Source organism: Artemia franciscana, chromosome 1 (genome assembly GCF_032884065.1).
Source record: "Artemia franciscana chromosome 1, ASM3288406v1, whole genome shotgun sequence".
Taxonomy (NCBI): Eukaryota; Metazoa; Arthropoda; class Branchiopoda; order Anostraca; family Artemiidae; genus Artemia; species Artemia franciscana.
The window spans coordinates 47,408,775-47,433,085 of record NC_088863.1 but is presented as its reverse complement, the minus strand read 5'-3'; the positions used below and the strand labels follow the sequence as shown (position 1 = coordinate 47,433,085).

General features: G+C 34.6%; 1 protein-coding gene across 3 annotated transcripts in view; it reads right to left on the bottom strand.

The window, feature by feature from the left end:
• LOC136030788 (protein Wnt-4-like) overlaps positions 1 to 24,311 on the bottom strand; it is a 176,188-nt gene that overhangs the window by 61,185 nt on the left and 90,692 nt on the right. For all 3 annotated transcript variants that reach the window (XM_065709837.1, XM_065709841.1, XM_065709847.1), the window contains one exon: positions 14,997 to 15,105. In XM_065709837.1, the coding sequence (XP_065565909.1) occupies positions 14,997 to 15,105 (109 nt within the window). The remainder of the gene's footprint in view (positions 1 to 14,996; positions 15,106 to 24,311) is intronic.

The window sequence follows — 24,311 nt, the reverse complement described above, 5'->3', positions numbered from 1 at the left end:
GATCAGGAGTTCAGTTTTTAGTGAAGAAGCCCTCTGCATTCATTTATACATTCAATGGCAGCAGATGCCAAATTACAAAACGTATTTAAAAGCGTATAGGTTTCCTTCGAAACTGTAGTTGTCTTTGGGGATCAACCGGTTGTTAATTTTTGAATTTTTGCAAACTAAGTACTTCGTCAAGCTTTATTTATTAGTTTCGCTTATTTATTTTGACAATTCAACGTAGTAACACCGAACAAAATGCGATATCGTCCTGTCAACTTTTTAACCTCGAAACAACTAAGAAAATAATCTTAGGAAATCTTAGTTTTTAGTTGTGAATAAACGAGTGCTTCCCAGCCAATCGTGAGCCATACCCCACCTAGTCATTTTTAAAAGTCTGAGGCACCCCTCGTAATATTAAAATTTTGTTATTCAACATCTTACGCGGATTCACCTCAAGGAAGCTAAAAAGGCCATTAACTTGGTATCTTTTTACGGATTGTCCTCTAGGCATATTTTATACTAATGTCTGAATGTTTCTGAATGTACTATGTATACCGTCATTGCAAAAGTATTATTATCTTTTTTGCTCTTTTATTACATTTTAATGTGACTTCATTCAAATCAATTTTTTTTCAAAATTAAAGCTCTAAAGCATAGTCAGGCGAAGATTGCACGTCCTACCCATAACTCCCCAAAATATTGCCATGTCATACGCTGGGAGTCACAGGAATAAACTTAAGATGAGTCTTGGGGGAAAAAATGTTTTATTTTGATAAAAGCGATTCAAAAGTTCCTTATTTGACTATTTCATTGTAAACAGACGGAAATACAAAGCGTTCACATCGGGGGCACCATAAGCATACCTTTGATAATTGGACGAATAGCATTAATCAGATTTACCCTTTTATTCAAAGGAGACCCAATTTTCTTGGTGGCAAAACATCCCAATTTTCATGGATTTCAGATAACAGCCTAGCATATAATTTCAAAGAAGCAGCTGAATGTATTAACTGACCATAAATATTAGATATGATAAAGATAGAGGAATCACAATCAAGAAGAGTAAAAAGATTTGAATAAAGTCTAAAAAAAAGTCAGATTTAAAATTGTTCGACCCAGCTGATCAATGGGTTCCCTGAGTGATATATACCTTAAGCACAGTGGGGTTCTACAGCTTTTATTGGCAAACCATTGATAGTGTAAAGTCGTTTCAGAAATTTAATTTAGCCTCTCTCTTCACAAGCACTCAAACACCAGGGGTTTTGGTAGCTAACATATAAATTTGCGTTTAACCCAGTAAGCAGCTCTAGGTGGCACTACTTCAGTTGCAAAGGATAGCTCTTTATCATTCCAACGGCTTTTAGGAAATAAATGTATACACACATGACATAGCTAATTATGGCTGGATAATGACCAAGGCTGAATTCCTCAGCCATCCGAAGGTAATACGTTTATGACATTCTCATTATCCCGAAAAAGATGCTTTCTTAACTTGCCTGTCTTTTATAGCTTACACAATTCTGGATCCAGGAGCTCCGGATTTGAATAGCCCCCCGAGCTCCGGATTTGAATAGCCCCCCCCCCAAAAAAAAGGTACTCATTTCTCAATTATACAACGTATAGTAAGGAAATAGCTAAAAGTGAACAAAGACACTAAACCTTGAAATGGGCAACGTAATACCGTATATTAGAGTGGCCACCTCCTCCTCAACCCCTCTATATTTGCACTAAAGTTCTTTAGTACTTTAAAATATTTTTCTTTCAATCCAACGGCCCTAGCAAGTATAAGAACTGGGACAAATACATACATTTAACACAAAGAATGGAGAACAGCCGTCTTTATACACAAAATTATTTCTCTTCATTTTCAAGCTCTAATCTCTCTCTTACTTTCATTTGGAAAAACTGTTTTTTTTTTTTTTTTTTTTTTAATTTAATAATCTGTTCATTTTAATACCATGCCCAGTACTGCTCTAAATACAGAGATGGCTACCACTCCCTCAAATACGACTCTTTATACTAAAAAGTAACTTTCGCACAATAATAAACTATGCCTAAGTAAAGAGCGAAGTGGGCACAATGTATTATATTTTTTTCTGACTAAGGCATTTCGTATACAAGGAGCTGTCATAGAAACTTCAAAAGGAGCTCATTCAATTGGGCCTTCAAAGTTCTAGGGCCAGTTTTAAGATTCAAAATTGATCAGAGGGCAACTAGGCCCCACACCCTCTTCTCCCCAAATACATCTGATCAAAATCTGAGATAGCCTCTTATTTGTTCAAAATAATCCAAAGATCATAGAGCGATGACTGTAAGATTGACTCAACACCCCTAATAATTAGTACCAAGCCTGAGTATACTGAACTTGAGCATCTGGGGAAACTTTGACGGAAAAGTTGAGCTAAATCAAAACATACTTTGTACATAAATATTGTCGATATTTTTGGAATGGCTTACCGTATGAAGATGAAATTTCCGGGGCATCATGAGGGCATTCAACTGACCAAAATACAACATTTTCATGCTACTACTGCTATTAATGCTGCTGCTACTACTGTAACTACTACTAATACAACACTATTGAAACACTAGATGCAATTTCTGGGGCATCATGAGGGGGATTTTACATTGACTGAAAGGCAACATGCTGCTACTACTGCTATTACCACTACTACTAATACAACAGTGTTACGGCTACTGTCGCTCCTACTTTTACAACTACTACTATGATACTAGTATTACTAAGGCTAAGCGTGTAAAGGTGAAAATTTGACAGAATACTGAGGGGAATTATGAACTAAATTAAAACAGATTTTGCGCATTTAGATTGTTAAAAGGGTGCATCTGAAGAATGGATTTGAGTATTTAGTTAAAACTTTTAAAGAGTGCTTATAGGAGAAGATCCATTGATCAAAAGGTAATATGTGCATGCTTCTACCACTACTGCCACTTCAATTTTTACTGCTATTGCTGCTACTACTACTACTACTAGTGCATCTTCTATTACTACTACTAAAAAACTACTCCAACTACTACTTCTATTGTAGCTAATTGCAAGGCTAAGAGTATTGATATGAAAAGGGTGACAAAAGGGGATAATTAAAAGGGAGGATCAAGAATATTTTTTGAACGGCTTACCGTATCAAGAGGAAACTTCCATGGTATCAAGAGAGGGATGTTCAACTGACTAAACGGCATCATGTACATGCTACTACGGCTATTAATACTGCTGCTATTATTGTTACTAGTACTAATACAACACTGTTGCTGCTACTACCTCTCCCACTACTGCCACTACTACTATGATATTTATAGTACTAAGGCTAAGCGTATGAAGGTAAAATTAGGGGCAATTTAAACTAAATCAAAACACACCATGCATGCAGATTGTCAAAAGAGCGTATCTCAAGAACAGATTTGGGTATTAAGTTAAAACCTTCGGAGAATGCTTAAAGATGAAGATCAATTGACTATAAGGTAGGGCGTATCAGCAATATTTTTGGAACGATTTAACATATCAAGATGAAATCTCCGGGGTATAATGAGGGGAATGTTAAACTGACTACAAGCCAACATACACATGCTACTGCTGCTAATAATAAAGCTGCTACTACTGTTACTACAACACTACTGCTGCTACTACTTCATCTACTACTACCACTACTGTTATGATAGTAGGACCATTAAGGCTAAGCGTATAAAGGTGACAAATTTGAGAGAATATTGAGGGGAAGTTTGAACTAAATCAAAACACACCGTGCATGCAAATTGTCAAAGGAATGTATCTCAAGAATGAATTTGGGTATTAAGTTGGAACTTTCAGAGAATGCTTTAAGGGAATTAACCGATCAATCAATCAATCAATCAAATTTCAACTCTATTTATATCAAAGAATCCATGTATACATCTCTTTTAACATCCCCACAAAAGGCTCCATGGCCTGTGAACGTAGAGAAAAAAAATTACAACCATATCTGTCAAGATTCATAATACAAATAAGGGAAATAAACACAGAGAGGAAAAAATAAGAAAAAAAGAAGAGCAGAAAAATGCCAATAATTATATCAAACCTTTTCTTTTAATTATTTACACTCAATTCAACTGGCAAATATATAATACTATTATTACTTATAAAAAAAAAGCAAAAGAAAAAAGAATACAAGAAAAATTAACCCAAATGACTTTTCATTAATCTTTTGAAGACCCCGATGAAATGGCAATCTCTGATATTCTTCGGCAGGGAGTCCCAAACCCTACTACATGCGTTCCAAACCTTTTGGAGTTCCAAAAGGCAATATGTGCACGCTACTACTAACGCTACTACCACTGCTACTTTTGCTAATAATACTACTACCACTGCTGCTTTGACTACTAATACTACTACCACTGCTACTTTTGCTACTGCTAATTCTACTACTCCACATACTACTTTTATCGCAACTGGTTGTAAGGCTAAGAGTTTTAAGACGAAATTTTCAGGAAGGATATGAATATACAGGTTATCAAAAGAGCATATCGCCGACGTTATCGCAGCAGTCTACTGTATCCAGTTAAAAGTTCCAGGCCTTGACGAGGAGAATGCTCGATTGGCCAAAAGACAATATGTTCATTTTGTATGTACTAATAGTAGTAGTGCTATTGCTGTTAATACTACTACTAATCCTAAAACTAGTGCTGCTAGTATCAATATTACTAATGTGACTACTATAATAACTATGCCTAACTGTATGAAGGTACAATTTTCAGGGAATATTGAGAGAGGAGGTAAACTGAATCACAACACACCGCGTGTGTGAAAGTTGTCAGAAAGGCTTATCAGCATTATCTTAGGATCGTGTAGATGTGTGAAGTTGAAACTTGCAAGGCTTGTTGTTGGGGATGCTAACCTAACCAGAGGACAATATATGCTTCCTAATACTACTGATTCTATTCATACTACTACTACTATTACTGCTACTCAATCCAAGGCAACTACTATTAATTCCACTGCTACTATGGCTGCTACTATTACTTCTGGTACTACTACTATTGCCACTAAGGCTAGGGGAATTGAGGTAAAAAAATTGGGGACCATTGAAACAGTATTGAACTAAATCAAACACACTATGCGCATACAGATTTTCAAGAGGAGGTATCAGCACAAGGCTTCAGGAACGGTTCATGGTTTTAAGTTGATACGTTCAGCGTGTGTTGAGGGGGATGCTGAAGAAAATCAAAGGTACTACGGGCACATTAGTACTGCTGCTACTACTGTCACTATAACTATTACTACTACGCAAGCTAAGGATATTAAGGTGAAGGTTTCAAGGAATATTTAGGCGGATATTGTTCTAAATTAAAATAAACTGTGAGCATGTAGATTGTCAACAGGGTGACACAGCAATATCCCAAGAATGGTTTACATTATTAAGTTGGACATCTCAAGGTACGTTGTGGCGAATTTTGAACTTCCCATAAGGCACTATGCGTGTACTATTAATACTACTACTACGATTGCTGTAACTAATGATGCCAAGGATATTAAGGCGAAACATTTAGGGAACGTTTAGGGGGAGTTTCAGTTAAACGGAAAAACTATATTCATGCATGTTTTCACTAAGGTATACAATCAATATCATAGACAGCAGAGCGCTGTCATAGATAACAATGCTATATCAACTTTTAAAGGAGTCACTTCGATTAGAAATTAGAAGTTCCGGTGCCCTTTTTAAATGTCAAAAGTTATTGAAGGGCAAGAAGCCCCCCAATCCTTAGGAACTGGGTATGTCAATCCCCCACAGCTATGCAATTTGCCCATAAAGCTTTAAAACTAAATCAAAGGCACTCTATGTCCATAATATCCCAAGAACGACTGACAGACGGACAGACAGTACATGTTTATATATATATATATATATATATATATATATATATATATATATATATATATATATATATATATATATATATATATATATATATATATATATGTATATAAATTATTATTATATATAATAACATAAGATTTTATATATTAATATATATATATTTATATATTTATAATATTTATTTATAATATTTATATATATATATATATGATATTTACACACACACACATATATATATATATATATATATATATATATATATATATATATATATATATATATATATATATATATATATATATGCAAAGACGTGTGTATGACGCAGCTGATTAACTGTGACGGATAAAAGAGAATAAATTTGTATAAAAACCACGGATAGTTTTTGGCTACAAACTCTGGAATCTGAAACAAGTAGAATCAAGCCAGATGAGTTTTTGTGCAGTAATTTTCACGTCAAACGAGACGGATCTATTAGTCTAAAGTGTGGGCTGTACATTTAGAAGATGAATAGGACTGTATTTCATATACCCCGCCTCCAAAAAAAATGAAAATAGCCGAAACGAGAAAGGAATCTAATTACTAAAAGGACGAAACTGGTGTGAGACTGATATTATAATTGTATCCTATTATTGTCTAGTCATTCTGATCTAGGGTTGTTTCAAAAAAAAGGTATCAATTATATTCTGAAGAATTGTTAGACCGTTTATAAATTTCATATTCAGACTTTATGAAAGGAAAGGTTTAATTTTTGTTTTGTTTAAACAGAGCACGACGGGAGTAAGTTTCCACTTTCAAGTGACTTTGACAATGCCATGATGGGTTTTAGTGCCCTCGTTTGAAAAATACAATAATTCTTGTTAAATTGTCGCTTCTTGTTGAATAATGGCTAAAAGGGAGGCTTTTTTAGGGGACCATGTACCCAACCCAACATGGTTTGTACCCTCCTAAAAAACATAGGTTACCGTCTTCGTCCAGTTGGAAAATGCAATATTTTGGCTGGTTTCTGAGAAAGTAAGAAAGGAAGCTGGTCAAGTGCTATTTCAGGTGATAACTTGATCTGCTGTCATATCCATACTGCCTCACAGGCACCATTTAATGTTCCATTATATTTTTTTTCGCGGATTATCAGTTTACGACTTTCCAACAGGTTCTTTACTGATTAAACCTTAATTGTCTGTCATTTCAGAATATTATTCACATGTTGTTCATTTTATTTAGAACTTTGAGTGTGCTAGCCGTCCCCTTCTTGCAAAGACAAAATTAAAAAAAAAATTATAGATCTTTTTTTTTTTGATAGCTAAATTGATTCTCTTGGCCCAACAAAAAGCATGAACAACTTATATAAGTGGAAACTGAAAAAAAAACCCCACCAACAATGAACACGAGATGTATTATGTGCTTTCTGACATTTTTAAAGCTTCGTAATAGTTTTTTTTTTTTCAAAACTGAGATGTTTATGTACAGGTTTGCTATACTAACCCAGCAAGCCTCAACAAAATATATTCTTAATTATTTCACTGCCTAAGCAAAGAGCAAAGAGCAGAAAAACTGCCTAAGCAAAGGCAAACACAACGTACAGTGTTTATTCAAAAATCCTCAGCTAATAAATGACATTAATATTACAGTTATTACATAGATTTTGATGAATTTTCAGAAGATGATGAGGTAAAAAATTCATGCCACAGCAAGAAATTTTTCTATGAAACTGTGTGCCTTCAAAGATCAATTTTGTATAAAAAGGATCTAAATGCCATGAAATTCAAATTCTAAGACAGCCAACCAAGTTTTCTTAATCTAAAATTCTTAGTAAGAGGATTTTAGCCCCCCCCCCCCAATTTAGAGAAATGGTTGTATAGTATACAGATCAAATATCAATTAAACTAATAGATTTTTCGAAAGAGAAGCTTATAAAAAAAAGTGAATAGCCATATTGAAACCTAGGAAAAGCAGGAAATAAAGTCCCGTAATAATTCAAACTACAAGGGACTAGAAATTACTCATAATGAATAAATGAAACCCAAAACGAATAGAAATAAAATAGAGAATCACATCAAACATAAAGATGGCAATTACTGACATTGATAATTGAATAAATCTTAAAATGAGTAGAGATTAAAATGAATAATCCAGTCGAACTTAGGGCGGAAACTAATTCCATAACAGAAACTAATTCAAAAAGAATCAGGGTTATCGCCCCCTCTAAACGTTCTAACGGATATTCTGTCTTTAATGATTCATTAAAGACTATATATATTCTGAACAATGTGGTTGAATTTTATCATCAACAGAAATGACAAAAATAAAATAAAATAACTATAATAATCAAGATGACCCGAAAGAAATAATGAAAATAAACGGAATGCTTATAGTCGAATGATATTAATCGCAGAAAACCTGAGAAGTTGATAGTTTTGATTCAACAGAATTTTTTTTCAATGTTACAATCGCGCACGAACAGTGTTAAAATTTTCTTTTTTTTTTTTTGGCTTTCAGTGAAGCCCAAGTGACCCAATAACGTTTAAAAGGTTTAAGTTGAGAGGTGGGCAGTAAACTTACTCCTGTTTGGAGAAATTTCTGTTTGTTTTAGATCTGAATTGATTGTTCATTTTAAATTTTACTTGTTTTTGATTTATTTATTCATTTATATCAGTATTTACATGAGTACTCGTTTTTAGGTTTCATTTCTGCTTTGATATTAATTTATGGTTGTTTCGAGTTTGGATAAACAGGGGGCTTTCTTTCTACTTATCTTAAGTTTTAATATGGTTGTTTACTTTTCTTTTTTAAACTTCTATTTTGGACTTTTTGTTTTTAATTACATGCTGCTCGTTTTTTGACGTCGAAGTCTTACTATCAATAATTATTATGAATGATTTTCAATTTTTTTTAGGTTTTTTGATTAAGAATTAAAAAATTGGACTCTTAATTTAAATTCTTAAATAGCAAAGGCGATCTGAGTGCTGCCTTTGATTACATTTAAAAATAGTTATTGCAATATTGTTCATTTAAAATAAAGATTCTGGACGGTTATTGAAACAACTTTTTGATACCCTCAAAATATTCTCTTGGTAGAATGTTGAAAAGATTACATATGGAGGATAACGGAATAAAACTATATATATACATATATATATATATATATATATATATATATATATATATATATATATATATATATATATATATATATATATATATATATATATATATATATATATATATATATATAAGGCACTGCTCAGCTCTCATTAATTCTGACTATTAAAAATCTTTTATTTGTGACTTTGACATGAGAGTATGCGTGGTGTAATGTGAAAAAAAAAGGATTTTGAACACCTGAATGCACATATTGTCTTTTGATTTAGTTCGACAATCCGCTCAACCTTTTCTGGACGTTTCAATATTACGCCTATGGAAAATTATAAGATTTTGCATTGCACCCTTTTGAAAGCCTGAATGAACATTATCTTTTAATTAAGTTTGAAATCGTTCTCAATGTTTTCTGAAAATTCAACCTTATTGCCCTTAGCTATTTTTGAGTTACTGCATATAGACCCGTTTAACAACCTGAATGCAAAACAAAATCTTTTAATGTAGTTCCACGTCCTCCAAATGTCCCCTGAAATTTTCTACTTGATACCCTTAGGCATTCTTGAGATATTGCGTAAGTGCTCTTTTGATACTTTGACACATAGTCACCTTTAATTTAGTTCTACATTAACTTTAGTATTCCGCGAAAGTTTCAACTGAATCCACTTAGCTGTTCCCTGAGATTTTTGGGCATAAGCTCCTTGGACAACCTGAATGCACATAGCATCTCCTGATTTAGTTCAACATCTCCTTGACATTCCCTGAAAGTTAAAACTTGTTACCCTTAGCTGTTCTAGAGTTACTTCTGATACATTTTTTCGACAACATGGATACACAAAGTGTCTTTTGATTTAGTCGAGTATTCCCCTAAACATTCACCGATAGTTTCACCTTAGGATACTGCAGATACCTGTTTTTGACATATTGGTTGCAGTTAGTGTCTTTTGACTTAGTTCAACATCACCCTCAACATTCCCTAAAGGTTTGAACTTCATGACAGTAACTGCTCCTTGAATCAGTATTGATACACTCAAATATACCCTTTTGACAACTTGGATGCACGCAGGGCCTTTTGTTTTGGTTCAAGATGAACCTCAGTATTATCAAAATATTTTCAGCTTAATACCCTCAGCTGTTTTTAAGATATTGCAGATACACTCTTTAGACAATTTGTATACACAAAGCGTCTATCGATTTTGTCTAGAATCCCACCGAAAATTCCCTGGAAATTTCAACTCAGCTGTTCCTGAAATATTGCGGAAACTAGCTTTTGGCAACCAGGTTGAGTTTAATGTTTTTTGATTTAGTTAAACATCCCCCTAAACATTCCCAAAAATTTTCAGCTTAATACTAGTAGCCGTTCATGAGATCAATACAGCTGTACCCAGATAAATCCTTTTGACAACCTGGTGGAGACATAGTGTCTTATGATCAAAGCCCTCTCAAAATTCTCTGGATGTTTCAACTTAATATTCTTAGTTGTTCTTTATTTATTGTCGATAAATTGATACACCAATTTTGTGATTTATTTTAACACCCCCTCATCATTCCCTGAAAGTTTAAACTTTATGCTCATAGCTGTCCCCGAGGCATTACAGATATGCCCTTAGACAACTTAGATACACACAGAGTTATAAACCTGAATATACATAGTGCATTTTATTTAGTACAACATACCCCTCAATATTTCTTGATAGTTTCAGCTTGGTGTTTTTCACTGTCCCTGAAAAAATGTATATGCCCCCTTTCCTCAACCTGAATCTACTTAACTTTTTTTTTATTTATTTCAACATCCCTCCCAGTATTTCCTGAAATTACAACTTAACATCATATGCCGTTCCCGGAAATTTTGCAGACACGCCTTTCTGGCAACCTGAATGCGCGTAGTGTCTTTAGATTTAGATCATCATCATCATCAATATTACCAGAAAGTTTCATCTTAATGCCTTTAGCCGTGCCTGGGATTTCGCAGATACATCTTTTTAAGGATTTGCATGCATAGAATGTCTTTTGATTCAGTTTTACATATCCCTCAACATTCCCTGAACGCTTCAACTTAATATCTTTAGCGTTACATAGATATTGCACAAGCTCCACCTTGTCAATTATAAAACATATGTTCAACAATCGCCAATTTACATTATTCGTGGCCCTTACCCTAGGGCCTGTTGGGGTAATGTCATCCCAAGAGGCATATTTATTGGACTTATTGACTATTTTGAACAAAATGGCTATTGCAAAATTTTGATCAAATTTACTTGGAGGGAATGGGGATGCAGGTTAGAATAGAAGGGCGAGGGAAGGGGTTGGTGGTCCGATTTTGAAAAGGTTACTAGAAGCTTAATCTCCAATCATGGGAGTCCCATTCATAAGTTCCAAGACCATCCCTTTCATACAAAGATATTATACATAGTGTCTTTTGAGTTAGTTCAACATCCCCCTCAACTTCCTTTGAATGCTTCTACCTATGCCTTAGGCGTTCATTAGGTAGTGCACAAGCCCCCCATTTCCATTTTGAAATTTATATTTAAACAATTACCAATCCATATTATTTATATTACTATTACTATTCTTACTCTAGGGCCTGTGGGGGAAATACCGTTCCTGGAAGCATATGCATTGGGCCTTTCAAGCATATTGAACTCATAACTTTGATCAAGTGTCTTTGGAGGGTATAGGAGAGCCGGTTAGAAAAGAAGGGCAAGGGGCTAGTTACCTTTTGATTACTTTTGATTTTCTTGGAAAGGGTACTAGAACTCTCAGTTTCTAATCAAATGAGCCCCTTCCAAAATTTATACGAACACCCCTTCCGCATGAAGTGGCTCCCATTAGAGCCCCCTTAGTAAGCAAAAATTAAACAATACATTATCAAAAGACCCTGCTCAATGAAAAGACTGTCATGTATTTTTTTTTTTTCATAGAAATAATTGAACTTCTTATATGCAAATTCTGAAAGATGCCGATGTCAAAATTCCCCTCGTACTCTTCAGTTAAATGACGAATACCATATATTCGTATCTTGTGGAAATTTTTAAGGAATGTGTGAATTAAAACTTTATTTAGTGTCGTATCATAGGCATCGCAATAATGCTACCTAAGTGAAGAGCGATGAGGCTGTAATGTATTTCTAATTTAATATTTGCTTTTCCCTTTAGTCCACTTTGTTTAGAAGAAACAGTCGTAAAAACTTTGGAGGAGGCCCATTTGGTTGTAAATTGAAAGTTGAAGTGTCCCTTTTAAAAGTCAAAAGCGATTAGGGCGCAGCCAGCCCCCTCCCATGTCCCATTTTGCTGTCTTCCCCCTAAGGACATCCAATGAAAATTTTATGGTGGCTATTTTGTTGAACATTGTTGAAAGGTCCAATAAATGTGCCTCTGGGGAGGGCAAAAATCCCCCAAGGCAATTGGGGAAAGGTCTGTAAGTTATGCAAGTTGCCCATTGTTGAAATGTGTGATTTTTTATTAGGAAAGTAGGGCATGTTTGATCCTGGGTCTCCAGGAAAAGCTGAGGATATAAGGTGAAATTTTCAGGGAATGCTCAGGAGATGTTGTATCAAATCAAAACACACTATGTACATGCCAGTTGTTAAAAGGGTGTACCAGCAATATATCAGAAAGGACCAAGGGTATTAAGTTAGAAATGTCAGGAAGTGTTGAACTAACCAAAAGACATTATGTGCATGCAACTACTACGACTATGAATCTGACTTCTGCTGCTACGACCACTAATACGGCTACAACTACTCTTGCTACACCTACTACTACCGTCATGGTCAGTGAGGGACTATTCAGAGACTAATTAATTGATCTTCTATTTTCTGCTGGCCACCCACGGAATTTTTCGGATCCACAAAGAACATGTTACTTCTTTTTAGCTCATTTTTGTGTTTCCAGGGAAAACAAAAACTTTTTCTTTGCAAATTGATTTCAAAACAAATAGAGTTTAACACTTAGCGTTTTCTTAAAAGATTTTTATCAATGGCACATACACAAGATGAGAAGGAGGAGAAGGTCAAGACTTCTATGACTAAAAATGGTCAAGTTCTTAGTGCTACGTGTTATGCAATTAATGATTTATCTTACTCCATTATTCACACCAAGTAACTTCAGTCCACCTGGAGGAAACTTTTTTGGTTTCTAGAGTAGTAAAGACTTGGGTTAGCAGTAAAGATAAGTGCCATAGGGTTTTGAGAGGGGAGGTTGTAAATGTGTATAACCATCAAAAAGATGTATGATTCGTAGAGAAAATGAAAATATACCGTAAAAACTATGCAACTCAAGGCGGCCTTGGCCTATAGCAAAAGAAAAAAAGCGCAAAATAGTGTAAATGTAAAGGAATGCTAAAATATAAAAAAAAATGGAGAAATTCATGGGATATGGCTTCGACAGAGAACTTACCAAACAATTTTTTTAAGCATATCAGAAGACAGTCAAAAGATGCCATGCAATTCTATGCGTGGCTTCTTTCTCTCCTACATGACGTTTATTAATTTCCATGTAATGGTTACGCTTAAAGTTCACATCCCTTAATAGTTTTAATAAAGAATAAATGAAAGCTTTTTAATTGGCTTGAAATTATCAATTGCTTTTATGAATACTCTTTTGTAGTCTTCAAACCTTCATCCAGATTCTTCTGACAGTTGAATACACAGATGATAGACAAAGGCTTGTTAAAATACACATTTTTATGATTTTTATTATAGTTAATAACTAATGAGCCTATAATCATGCAACTATTAGACTTGTTCATCGGTGTGGCACTAATTTTTGATTATTCCCTAATAGCTCTTCAGGTATCTGCCAAGGGAGCTATAGGTCGAGCCTTTTTCTGAGATTTATAGCAAGCTAAAGGCTAGGTCTGAAGAATTTCAAAGAAAATTTATGACTCAGAAATACTTAATTACTTGCTAGTAAAAGTTATTTATCGGTTAAAAGTTGGTGTACACACAAAACCTGATATAATCTGTAGGTATAGCACCTTCCCTCCAACTCTTGATACGGTGACTAGTTGTATATCAAATCCAGCACTGAAACTTACATAGAACCCTGGTGTCATAAAGGTGATATTTAGGTGGGCATCACAAATGCAAAAAATAGAAAATAATATAGAAAATAAACAGATAAAATCGTAAAGTTTTTGAATCTTTTTGGGGAGGGGTTTGAAGGCTATTTATTTTATCCAATTAGGCTTAGTGTTTCTGACTTATCGAGAAATCTCAAGAAATTAAAAAGTGATTTGTGTTTAATAAGTTTATCGTAATGCGCTTTATATGGTTTTCTGAGATTCCGTCAGTCTTTCGAATTATTGACGTTGATTATATTTCTATATGACTATTTTAATTCAAGCAAAGCCGTTAACTTTAAATAATAGTGTGCTAAAATTATTTCAAATGTAGCGAAATCTCGATAACTTTAATCCTTCATATCGTTGTATTTGCCTTTGCACTAAAGGTTCAAAATACTTTTTCATTGCAAGAAATCTTGAATCTTAATATACAAATTCAAGGTGTTTGAAATATAAATAGAAATTTTTTACTAGTCGCAGCTTTACAGTTGAAAACCTCTTTAATCATCATCAACACATGGGTTAAATTTAAGACCATACGGAACAAGGCCATGCTGATATTTGTCAACGCATTGGCTCTTTCGAGGGGATCAGAAGGAGCATAGCGATTCAAATACGTGTCGATCCATTACATTTCATAATTTTGCAAGACGATACCATATTTCTTACATCAAACGTTTGCTATGGCAACATAGGCCAGCTCATACAGATGGTTTTTTTTATTCTTGAAAATGGTCTGAGGCTTTAGGGGGCAAGAGCAAACATTTAAAAAGAGTAGAAATCCACTAATTAGCATGAAAACATATAAAATGGGGGGGGGGTAATAATGAAAATTAGGAGATTACAGGAGAGGGTAAAGGCTCCAAATCCAGGAACTGGACTCATTCTAGGTAGCAAGGTTCTTGATGTTTCAAAACCTAACGATATTGTAGATATAATTATCTCGATAAAGTTATCGATATTCGATATTGCAGTTAAAGATTTACTTACTTTTCTTCCAGCTTCGTTATTATGCAAATTCATCAATGCTCTCCACATTTGCTCAGGGTCTTTAGATTTTGCTATCGATGCCTTATGCTCTCTAGCATCGACAAAAGACCTAGAACAATAGTAATGAATATAGTGATTATTAATGTTAGCTTGTCAATCACAGAATGACCTTTTCTAAGTGCAGGGGACCCTTTAAACTAATCATGGAATATAGGGTAAAAGACCTCTTTTTGGGAAAGGCCACTGTTCTTTGGCATTTCGGAACAATAGAGCTGGGTTTCTGGACCACCCCTTTTATACTACAGCATGATGAATGTGAGGGTAGTAACAAGAGCCCCGCCTTCTTTGTGGAATTTTCACCAATAATTTGTCAGCATAAATTAAAAATATTATCTCTCTTTTGACAAGCCATTGAAAAGAAAAATTATATTTAATATTTATGATTTATGGAATAAATATCAAGCCACAAAAGTTACATTTTTAGGATCAGAAGAAAATCGGCTTTCTGTTTATATTTGAATAAAACTGAAAAGGTATATACATCGAAACAGGGTAATTGATATTTTCAAGAAGAGGTCCTTCAGGGTATGCCAATAAATTAATTATTTCAACTGTTTGATCTTAAATAATTTTAATAATAACCATATTGATGCATAACTTATGTTTTTAGACTTTTCATTGATATATACAATTCTTCTCAATCCCTATTTGGCAACAAGATGTGACGGTTTTTGTTTTGCATAATTTTGCTCAATTGGATACTGTTTTTTTACCCTATGGGTCAATACTATAGCCATAAAAAAGCAATAAGGGTTCAATATATTAATAATAATTTATTTATTTTCCCCCAAAGGCATTCCACGTGGATGGTGTGGTTAGGTGGTTATATAAACTTCGGATGGTGTTCATTTGATTGAAAAATTAAAACTTTTAGTGCCCTCTTGTAGTGCCCACTTTTTTCTCAAAACGCATTTGATCAGAATTTGAGATTTTTTTTAAACATTTGTGACAAAAAGTCCATCTTTAGCATAAAGAGTGATGACTTGAGGAGCGGGCAGCTCCCCTTATGTTGAAAATCATTTTTATTTGTTTGAATTTTTAATGTTATTCCTTACTTCAGTTGGAAAATTTTTGTTTTTTAATTTAATTTCTAATTACCGTTCAAATCATCCCCTGGCTTAACCAAGATTAAATGAAAAAAAAGTTGTTTTTTTTTCTACTGAAGTAAGAAGCAACATTAAAACTGAAAACGAACAGAAAGTATTACATATATGAAGAGGGCTGTCCCCTCCTCAACAAATCACGCTTCACACAAAAGTTTCTTAGTACTTAAAAAAAAAATCTTCTTATTCTTCTAATTAAACGAACCTTGCATTTTAGGAGTCTTTCTTAAAAAATTGGGACAAATTCAAAGTTCAGTGTAAACAGCAAGGTGCTGAGGAGGGGGCAACCCCCTCATATACGTGATAATTTCTGTTCGCTTTAAGTTTTAGTTGCTTCTTATGTTTCAGTTTAAAAAACTTGTTTTTATTTAATTTTTGATCTTTTTTAAGTAATGCCAGGAAATCTGGCTCCACCTCCTCAGATAAATCCCTCCTCCCTACAATTATATCCTCTAAACAATTCAATCTGGTGAAAAATTTACCCCGTACATTTACCCTTAACACCTCCATGCGTAAACTTGAGTCGACAAAGAGAAAACAAGACATAAGAAGAATTTCGCAAAGGAAATGTGGTAAATTCCCCCAGTGTAATAATTCACATGAAAAATTTCCCCTCTGAAAACTTACCTTCCCATGGAAAATTCTCTCCGTGGAAAATCCCCCCATCAGAAAATTCGTCCCCCAAACACCACCAAAAAATATGTGCATACTTCCCAATAACAAATACAATACGTAAACAATGGGCAAATTTTAAGCTAAAAGAACTTTCCCCAGAGGTTGTGGGGGCGGGGGGATGTCAAGTTATCTCCAAGGCATAGATATTTGGCTTTTCAACTATGCTAAACATAATGGCTATCTCAACATTTTGATCGGATGATTTTGAGAAATAAAGGTGTGTGCGGAGGTGGTATAGTTGCCGTCCAATCATTTTGGTCACTGAAAAAAAGACAATAAAACTTCTAATTTCCTTTCGAATGAGCCCTCTCCCAATATTCTAGGACCTTTGGGTCAAAACGATCACCCCTGGAAAAAACAAACAAACAAAAATAAATAAATAAACACGCACCCGTGATCTTTCTTCCGGCAAAAGATACAAACTTTCACATTTTTGCGGATAGGAGCTTGAAACCTCTACAGTAGGGTTCTCCTATGCGCTGGATCTGACGATGTGGTTTTCATGAAGACTCTTTGACTTTTTGGGGTGTCCCCTTCCCCCCTTTTGAGAATTAGGCAGCTTTTCTTAGGTTCATAGCCTTTTATGGGTAACACAAAGTTTAATGAATCTTATGTATTTGGAATCAGCAAAATAAGCCGATTCTTTTCATATATCAATTGGTATAAACATATCAAATCCATTTTTAGAGTTTTAGAGTTTTTCGATCGAATGAACCCTTTTCGAAGTTTTTACGACAACAAATGGACATCTCAAAATTTATATCAGATGGATTTCTGAAAAATACGATGGGGGAGGAGTATCTGCCCTCCGAATCAGGGGATTCGGAATCAGGAGAATCAGGGAAGACACTTCTCACGGAGACCCAGCGAAAAGTGACACGCTCTTTGAAGATAATCGAGGTGAGCATCATAAATTTCAATTTGAAAAAGCGTCAATTGAAGAATTAACAAAAATTGTGAAGAATTTAAAGTCAAATGCTGCTGGTATTGACGGTTTGAATCTGAAAGCATTCAAAGTAGTTTCAGTGTATCTACTACCATGTCTTCTCTACCTCGTTAACCTGTCACTTGAAGTCGGCCAATTCCCTGAAGCGCTTAAGCAAGCAAAGGTCCTACCACTGTTCAAATCAGGCAATAAGCAAGATATGACGAACTATCGACCTATAAGCTTGTTACCACTATTCTCAAAGATATACGAGAAAATAGTACATCGACAGCTGTATGAATATTTAGACAAGCTCGGAATATTAAGTGAGTCACAGTTCGGTTTCAGAACTAAACATTCAACTGTTCATGCGGCATACCATCTAATGGAGTGCGTTAATAGTGCCCTAGAAAGGAATCTTATCCCTCTTACTGTGTTCATAGATTTTAAAAAAGCATTTGATACCGTTGATTTTAATCTTTTATTAAGTAGGCTAGCTTTTTTGGGAGTCCGTGAGAAGTGTTTGGATTGGTTTAGGTCTTACTTGCATGGTAGGTCCATCAAAGTTATGATAGATGATGTGGTAGGGAAACCCTTCAATGTGAATTGTGGAGTGCCCCAAGGTTCGGTATTAGGACCTTTACTGTTTCTTATATACGTGGATACAATGCGTTTTTACATTCCTGGTGCCGTAGTTACATCATTCGCAGATGACACAGCGCTTACAGTGATTGGGGAATCTGTCGAAGATCTTATAGAGATAACTAATGTAGCTTTGGAGAATTTATCTCAGTTCACAAAGCATAGTTTTCTTGCAATGAATACTGAGAAGACTAATTATATGATATTTAGTCGTATTGGTAAAGTTGTAAATAACTGTCATAGTATTCTTTTACAAAGTGTTTCCATTAGTCAGGTTTTTCAATGTAGATATCTAGGATTTTATTTTGATGTAAATTTTAGTTGGATTCATCATTGCAAAGTTTTATCTTCAAAATTGGCTCGCGGAGTCGGTATTTTAAGAAGATTTCATAATTTTTTTCCTCTACATGTCCTGAAAGCAATTTATTATTCCATTGTCCATCCTTATTTAGTGTATGGTTGTTCATTGTATGCAAGCAATTTTTCTAGTCATGTAAAAAGGTTCCAGATTATGCAGAATAAGGCAATTAGAAGTTTGGGTGAGTATCTTGCGTGTGGTAGTACTAGAGATAGTTTTAGAGATTTAGATATTTTGAATATTGATTTTATTAAATCTCAACAGATTTTAATTTTTGTATACCAGGTTTTAAATGGATTGTCTCCTCAATATTTTAGAAGTTTTTATCGATATAATTCAAATTACCACGATTATTCTACTAGGAGCTCTGATCAGCTGACTAGTGAAATCAGGCATACAACGCGATCTGGGTTTATGATTAAACATGTAGGTGTTGTTATTTGGAACTCAATTCCAGAGAGTGTTAGGTGTTCTGAAAATCTTAGGTTATTTAAAGTAAGAATAAAAAATTATTTTTTGAATAAATTATAAATTATATTGTTTAAATTTTTATCCCTTTTTTTTCTTTTTTTATGATGAGAGATGGCTGTTTAGAGATTGTATAGTGTTTCGTCTTTTTTTTTTTTTTTTTTTTTTCGTATTTCTTTGATTTTGAATGAATAGTTATCATTTATTTGTTGTAGTTTTGCTGCTGAACAGGGACATTTTAGGTCCTTAAATTGAGCAGTATATTATTGATTGTAAGTGCAATTTTAGTAATTTTTATTTGATGAAATAAACGCATACCTACCTACCTACCGATCCCTTTGAGTCTTAAAAATGGAACTAGAACTACTGATTACCAGTCCAATGAGCCCCCTCCAAAGTTTACACGACCACCTTTTCTATAAAAACCTTATATGCCCCCGGGTATAACTTACAACCCTTGTCCTGAGAGCTTTGGGGGGCTGTAATCCTCAAAGACATAATTTCCAGACTTTTCAACTATGTTGAACAAAATGGATATCTCAAAACTTTGATTGGATTTGTTTGGGGAAATCATGGGCGTGGGAGGGGGGCAGGCTGCCCTCCAATAACTTTCGACTGTTGAAAAGGGTACTAGCCTTTTCAATTTAAAATCGAATGAGCCCTTTTCAAAGTTTCTACAACAACTTCTATATGAAGTAAACTGGTCTAAAAAAATAAATAAGAAAAATATTGTGAGTTAGAGCATTTGTGCATTAAAATGCACTCTTCGAGGCACCTGCCTCTCGTCACTCCATCTTATAGTTCATGTGCACATACACATCACTTCATATAATTTTTAAGACAACATGAGGCAAATCATTTTAGTTGAATGAAGCTTTAAAATAAATATAACCTCTCCCCAAGGTGGTTTCAGGCACCCATCCCTCTTCCCACCCTGCAACGAAATATTATCGACACTCCTTCAGAATAGCTGATGCGACATTATACCTCACTGTAAACAATTTCATCACACATAACCTAATTACTAGGAGACTATTACACTACTACCCCCCCCCCCCCCCGTCTCAGCACCAATAATAAAGGGTTAGACCAAAATTAAACATGGGAACCAAGAAGGATTGGACAACAAGCCCAAAAAATCTTTTAATTTTCGTCTGAGGGCTCAATGAGGCATTACCCACAATTTTCCACTGAAAAATCTTGCCGGACAATTTGATCCCTGCTGAACATTTTTCCCCGGGCAATTCCATCATAACATTATCTTCTTGTGTAAAATTGCACTTCCAAAGAGAGAGAGAAAAAAGAATGCTGTAGATATATTCAGAAAATTCTTCCCGGAAAATTTTCCTAAGGGCTGTGGGGGTCTTGTCATCCCCAAGGCATATTTATTGAACCCTTCAATTATGATGACCCAAATCGCTATTCCAGAGTTTAATTCAGATGTCTTTGGGGGTAAAGGGGCAAGGGAAGAAGACTAGTTGCCCTCCATGCTGTTTGGTCACTTAGAAGAGAACATAATGTTAATTTTTACCCTTGGTTTGATAGGATCATCCCTTGGGGCAACAAAAAAAATAAACAAACAAACAACACATATCCATGATCATTAAATAACGACGAAACCCAAACTGCCTCTCCATCATAAAAATAACAAAATGGAAGCTGTTTTGATTTTTCAACTTCAGTGTTAAAGAACTCATTTTATTGTTTAATTCATGTTAAACACTACAAATATTTTTTTCAATATTGCTAACAATATATATAATTAAGTTTTATCAAATTTATACGCGTAGTTTGCTGTGGGTGGCTGTTGGACATAGAGCCGAAATATTTTTTTTCAGAACAAGTTTCACTGTCTTAGGTAAATTCCCTGTTGTTATACTTGCTGTTGTTTCTATCCATGATCACTCTTTGGCAAAAATACACAATTCCAAACATTCGAAGGTAAGAGCTAAAAATCTCTACAGTAGGGTTCTCTGATTGTTCTATTGTTATGGAGTGGGGCATATTGTTATGGAGTGAGGCATGATTCCTTTGAGGCATAGATGCATCAAAGGAATCATTTTAATGCCAAAAGATCCTAACTGCCTTGAAGCCTTCAGGTAAATACAGAATTAGTTCTAAGGAACGGTAGGGAGAGAGATATAGAAAGTGATATTTAATCCTTCTTGATTTCTGGGAGTATTTCTGGTCTAAACTGTTATTGTGAAAATAAAGACTAACCTAAAACTACAAAACGAGCAGAATTTATTCTGTATAGGAGGGGGGTTGCCCCTTCCCCACCCTCATTTCTGCCTCAGGATTGTAGAAACTTTGGATGATGCTCAATCGATCAGATATTGAGATTTCTAGTCCTATTTGTAAAAGCCAAAAGTGATTAGAGACCAACCAGCCAACTGTTTTTTACATCTGGTCCATCTGTTACCCCTTAGGACATCTGATCGACATTTTGAGATACCTATTTTGTACTTTCTCTGTTCCACTAATTATCATCCACTAATTTAGTCACAATCTTTTAAATGCTATCGTCTCGGGATATGCTATTTTGTCAGTCCTTTCTTTTAGCAAAGTCCTTAATGGACTGACGAAACGCAGCTACGATCTAGTGCAGTTAATTAGTGGCGGAGTCAATTGTCTTCAAGTTTATTTGCTTAATCAAACAGTTCGTGGTAACGAATAAGGAACGAAGTAAGTAACGTGGTAACGAGTAAGGAGCGACCCGGCTCAATAGTAACCAAAACTCTAAAAAACGGAATTTTCATACCAATAGTTAAATCAAAAGAATTGCATTTTAATGCTGATTTTAAATATATAACTTTCATATAGTGTAGTCCTACCCATCAAAAGTTACGAGCCTGAGAAAATTTGCCCTATTTTAGAAAATAGGGGGAAACACCCCCTAAAATTCATAGAATCTTAACGAAAATCACACCATCAGATTCAGCGTATCAGAGAACTGTACTGTACAAGTTCCAAGCTCCTATTTACAAAAATGTGGAATTTTTTATTTTTTGCCAGAAGACAAATCACGGATGTGTGTTTATTTTATTTTTTTTCTTCTTCTTCCCAGGAGTGACCGTATCGACCAAGTGGTCCTAGAATATTGCGAGAAGGCTCATTCTAACGAAAATCAAAAGTTCTAGTGCCCTTTTTAAGTGACCAAAAAAATTGGAGGGCACCTAAGCCCCCTCCCATGCTCATTTTTCCCCAAAGTCGTCGGATCAAAATTCCGAGATAGCCATTTTATTCAGCATAGTTGAAAAACCTTATTACTATGTCTTTGAGACGACTTACTTCCCCACAGTCCCCGTGGGAGAGGCTGCAAGTTACAAACTTCGACCAGTGTTTGCATATAGTAGTGGTTATTGGGAAGTGTACAGACGTTTTCAGGGTGATTTTTTGGTTGGGAGGAGGGGTTGGGAAGAGGGGGTTATGTGGGGGAAATTTTCCATGAAGGAATTTGTCATGGGGGAAGAAGATTTCCATGAAGGGGGCGCAGCATTTTCTAGCATTATTAAAAAAAAACAATGAAAAAAGAAATATGAAAAAGTTTTTTCAACTGAAAGTAAGGAGTAGCATTAAAACTTAAAACGACAGAAAATATTAAGCATATAAGAGGTTCACTTCCTCCTAATACCTCACTCTTTACGCTAAAGTATTTTTAGTAATTTCAATTATTTATTCTACGGCCTTTGTGATTCAGGGGAAAAAATGTATGCTTTAGTGTAAAGAGCGAGGTATTGACGAGTGGGCGAACCCTCTCATATACGTAATAAAAACATACGAATATAGAAGTTTGTTACGTAAGCTAATTCGTAAGTTACGTATATCTTTTAATAATGAAAACGTTCGTAAGAAATTAAAAGTTCTCGTTGCCTTTTTAAGTACCCAAAAAATTGGAGGGCAACTGGGCCTCCTCCCCCGTCTTTTTTTTTCTCAAAATCATTCGTTCAAAACTATAGGAAAGCCATTTAGCCAAATAAATAAATATGCAAATTTCACTTTAATTATTCATCTGTGGAGAGCCGAAATCAAAACATGGATTAACTAAAAACGTTCAGAAATTAAATAAAAAACAAGTTTTTCTTAACTGAAAGTAAGGGGCGACATTAAAACTTAAAATGAGCAGAAATTACCCCTTGTATGAAAGGGGCTGTTCCCTCTTCAACGCCCTGCTCTTTACGCTAAAGTTTTTACTGTTTTAAAAGGTAGAGTTGAGAGAAAGAGTCAAACTTTAGCGTAAAAAGCGGGGCGTTGAGGAGGGAACAGCTCTTTTCATATCCTGGGTAATTTCTGCTCATTTTAAGTTTTAATGTTGCTCCTTACTTTCAGTTAAAAAAAACGTGTTTTTTTTATTTAATTCAACTATGGAACGAGTCAAAGCGTGACCAGATGTTTTTCTAAGGATGAGATTCAAACTATATCAAAGAAGGAAAAATACTGAACAAGAAGTCATTTTTAGCAATTATATAATTAGGGAAGTGTGCATAATCAAAAACCTTGCAAACCCCTCGCTTTGGCTATGCTTTAGGAGTAGTTCAATTGCGCATGCAAAATGTGAGGGACCTATTGCTTGGACAAACAAATGCTTTAATATTCTTATTTTTTTTATCTATTTTTGTTTCCTATTTATTTTATTACTTACCTTTTTTACCTTTGCAATTGCCTTTTTCTTTTTCTTTTTTTCGAAAGAATCGTAAATTTGTTTTTTGTTTTTGTTGTTAATTTTATGTTAAAAGGCGGTTAGAAGATACAACCACTCAGAGGAACTAAGTCTGTTATGTGGTTTTTTAATTTTATTTTTATACTGCAGATGGGCTATTTTTTGTGAAGTTAAATAAAAATGTCCTTCTAGCAACAAAATAGATGGATATGCTAAAATTTGGCTATTTTATTATGTGTAAGCAGTTGCTTGATCCAGACTGTAAAAATATTATTAGACAATTGCATGTCTAAATATTCCTGGACAAGAGAGGAGGGGGGGGGGGTTAGCCCGCAACTTCTATATCTCTCAAGACTAATTACAGTATCATTTATTTTTCGCAAAAATTTACCGTTTTGCATTTCTTTTCTGGAGGTTATGCAAC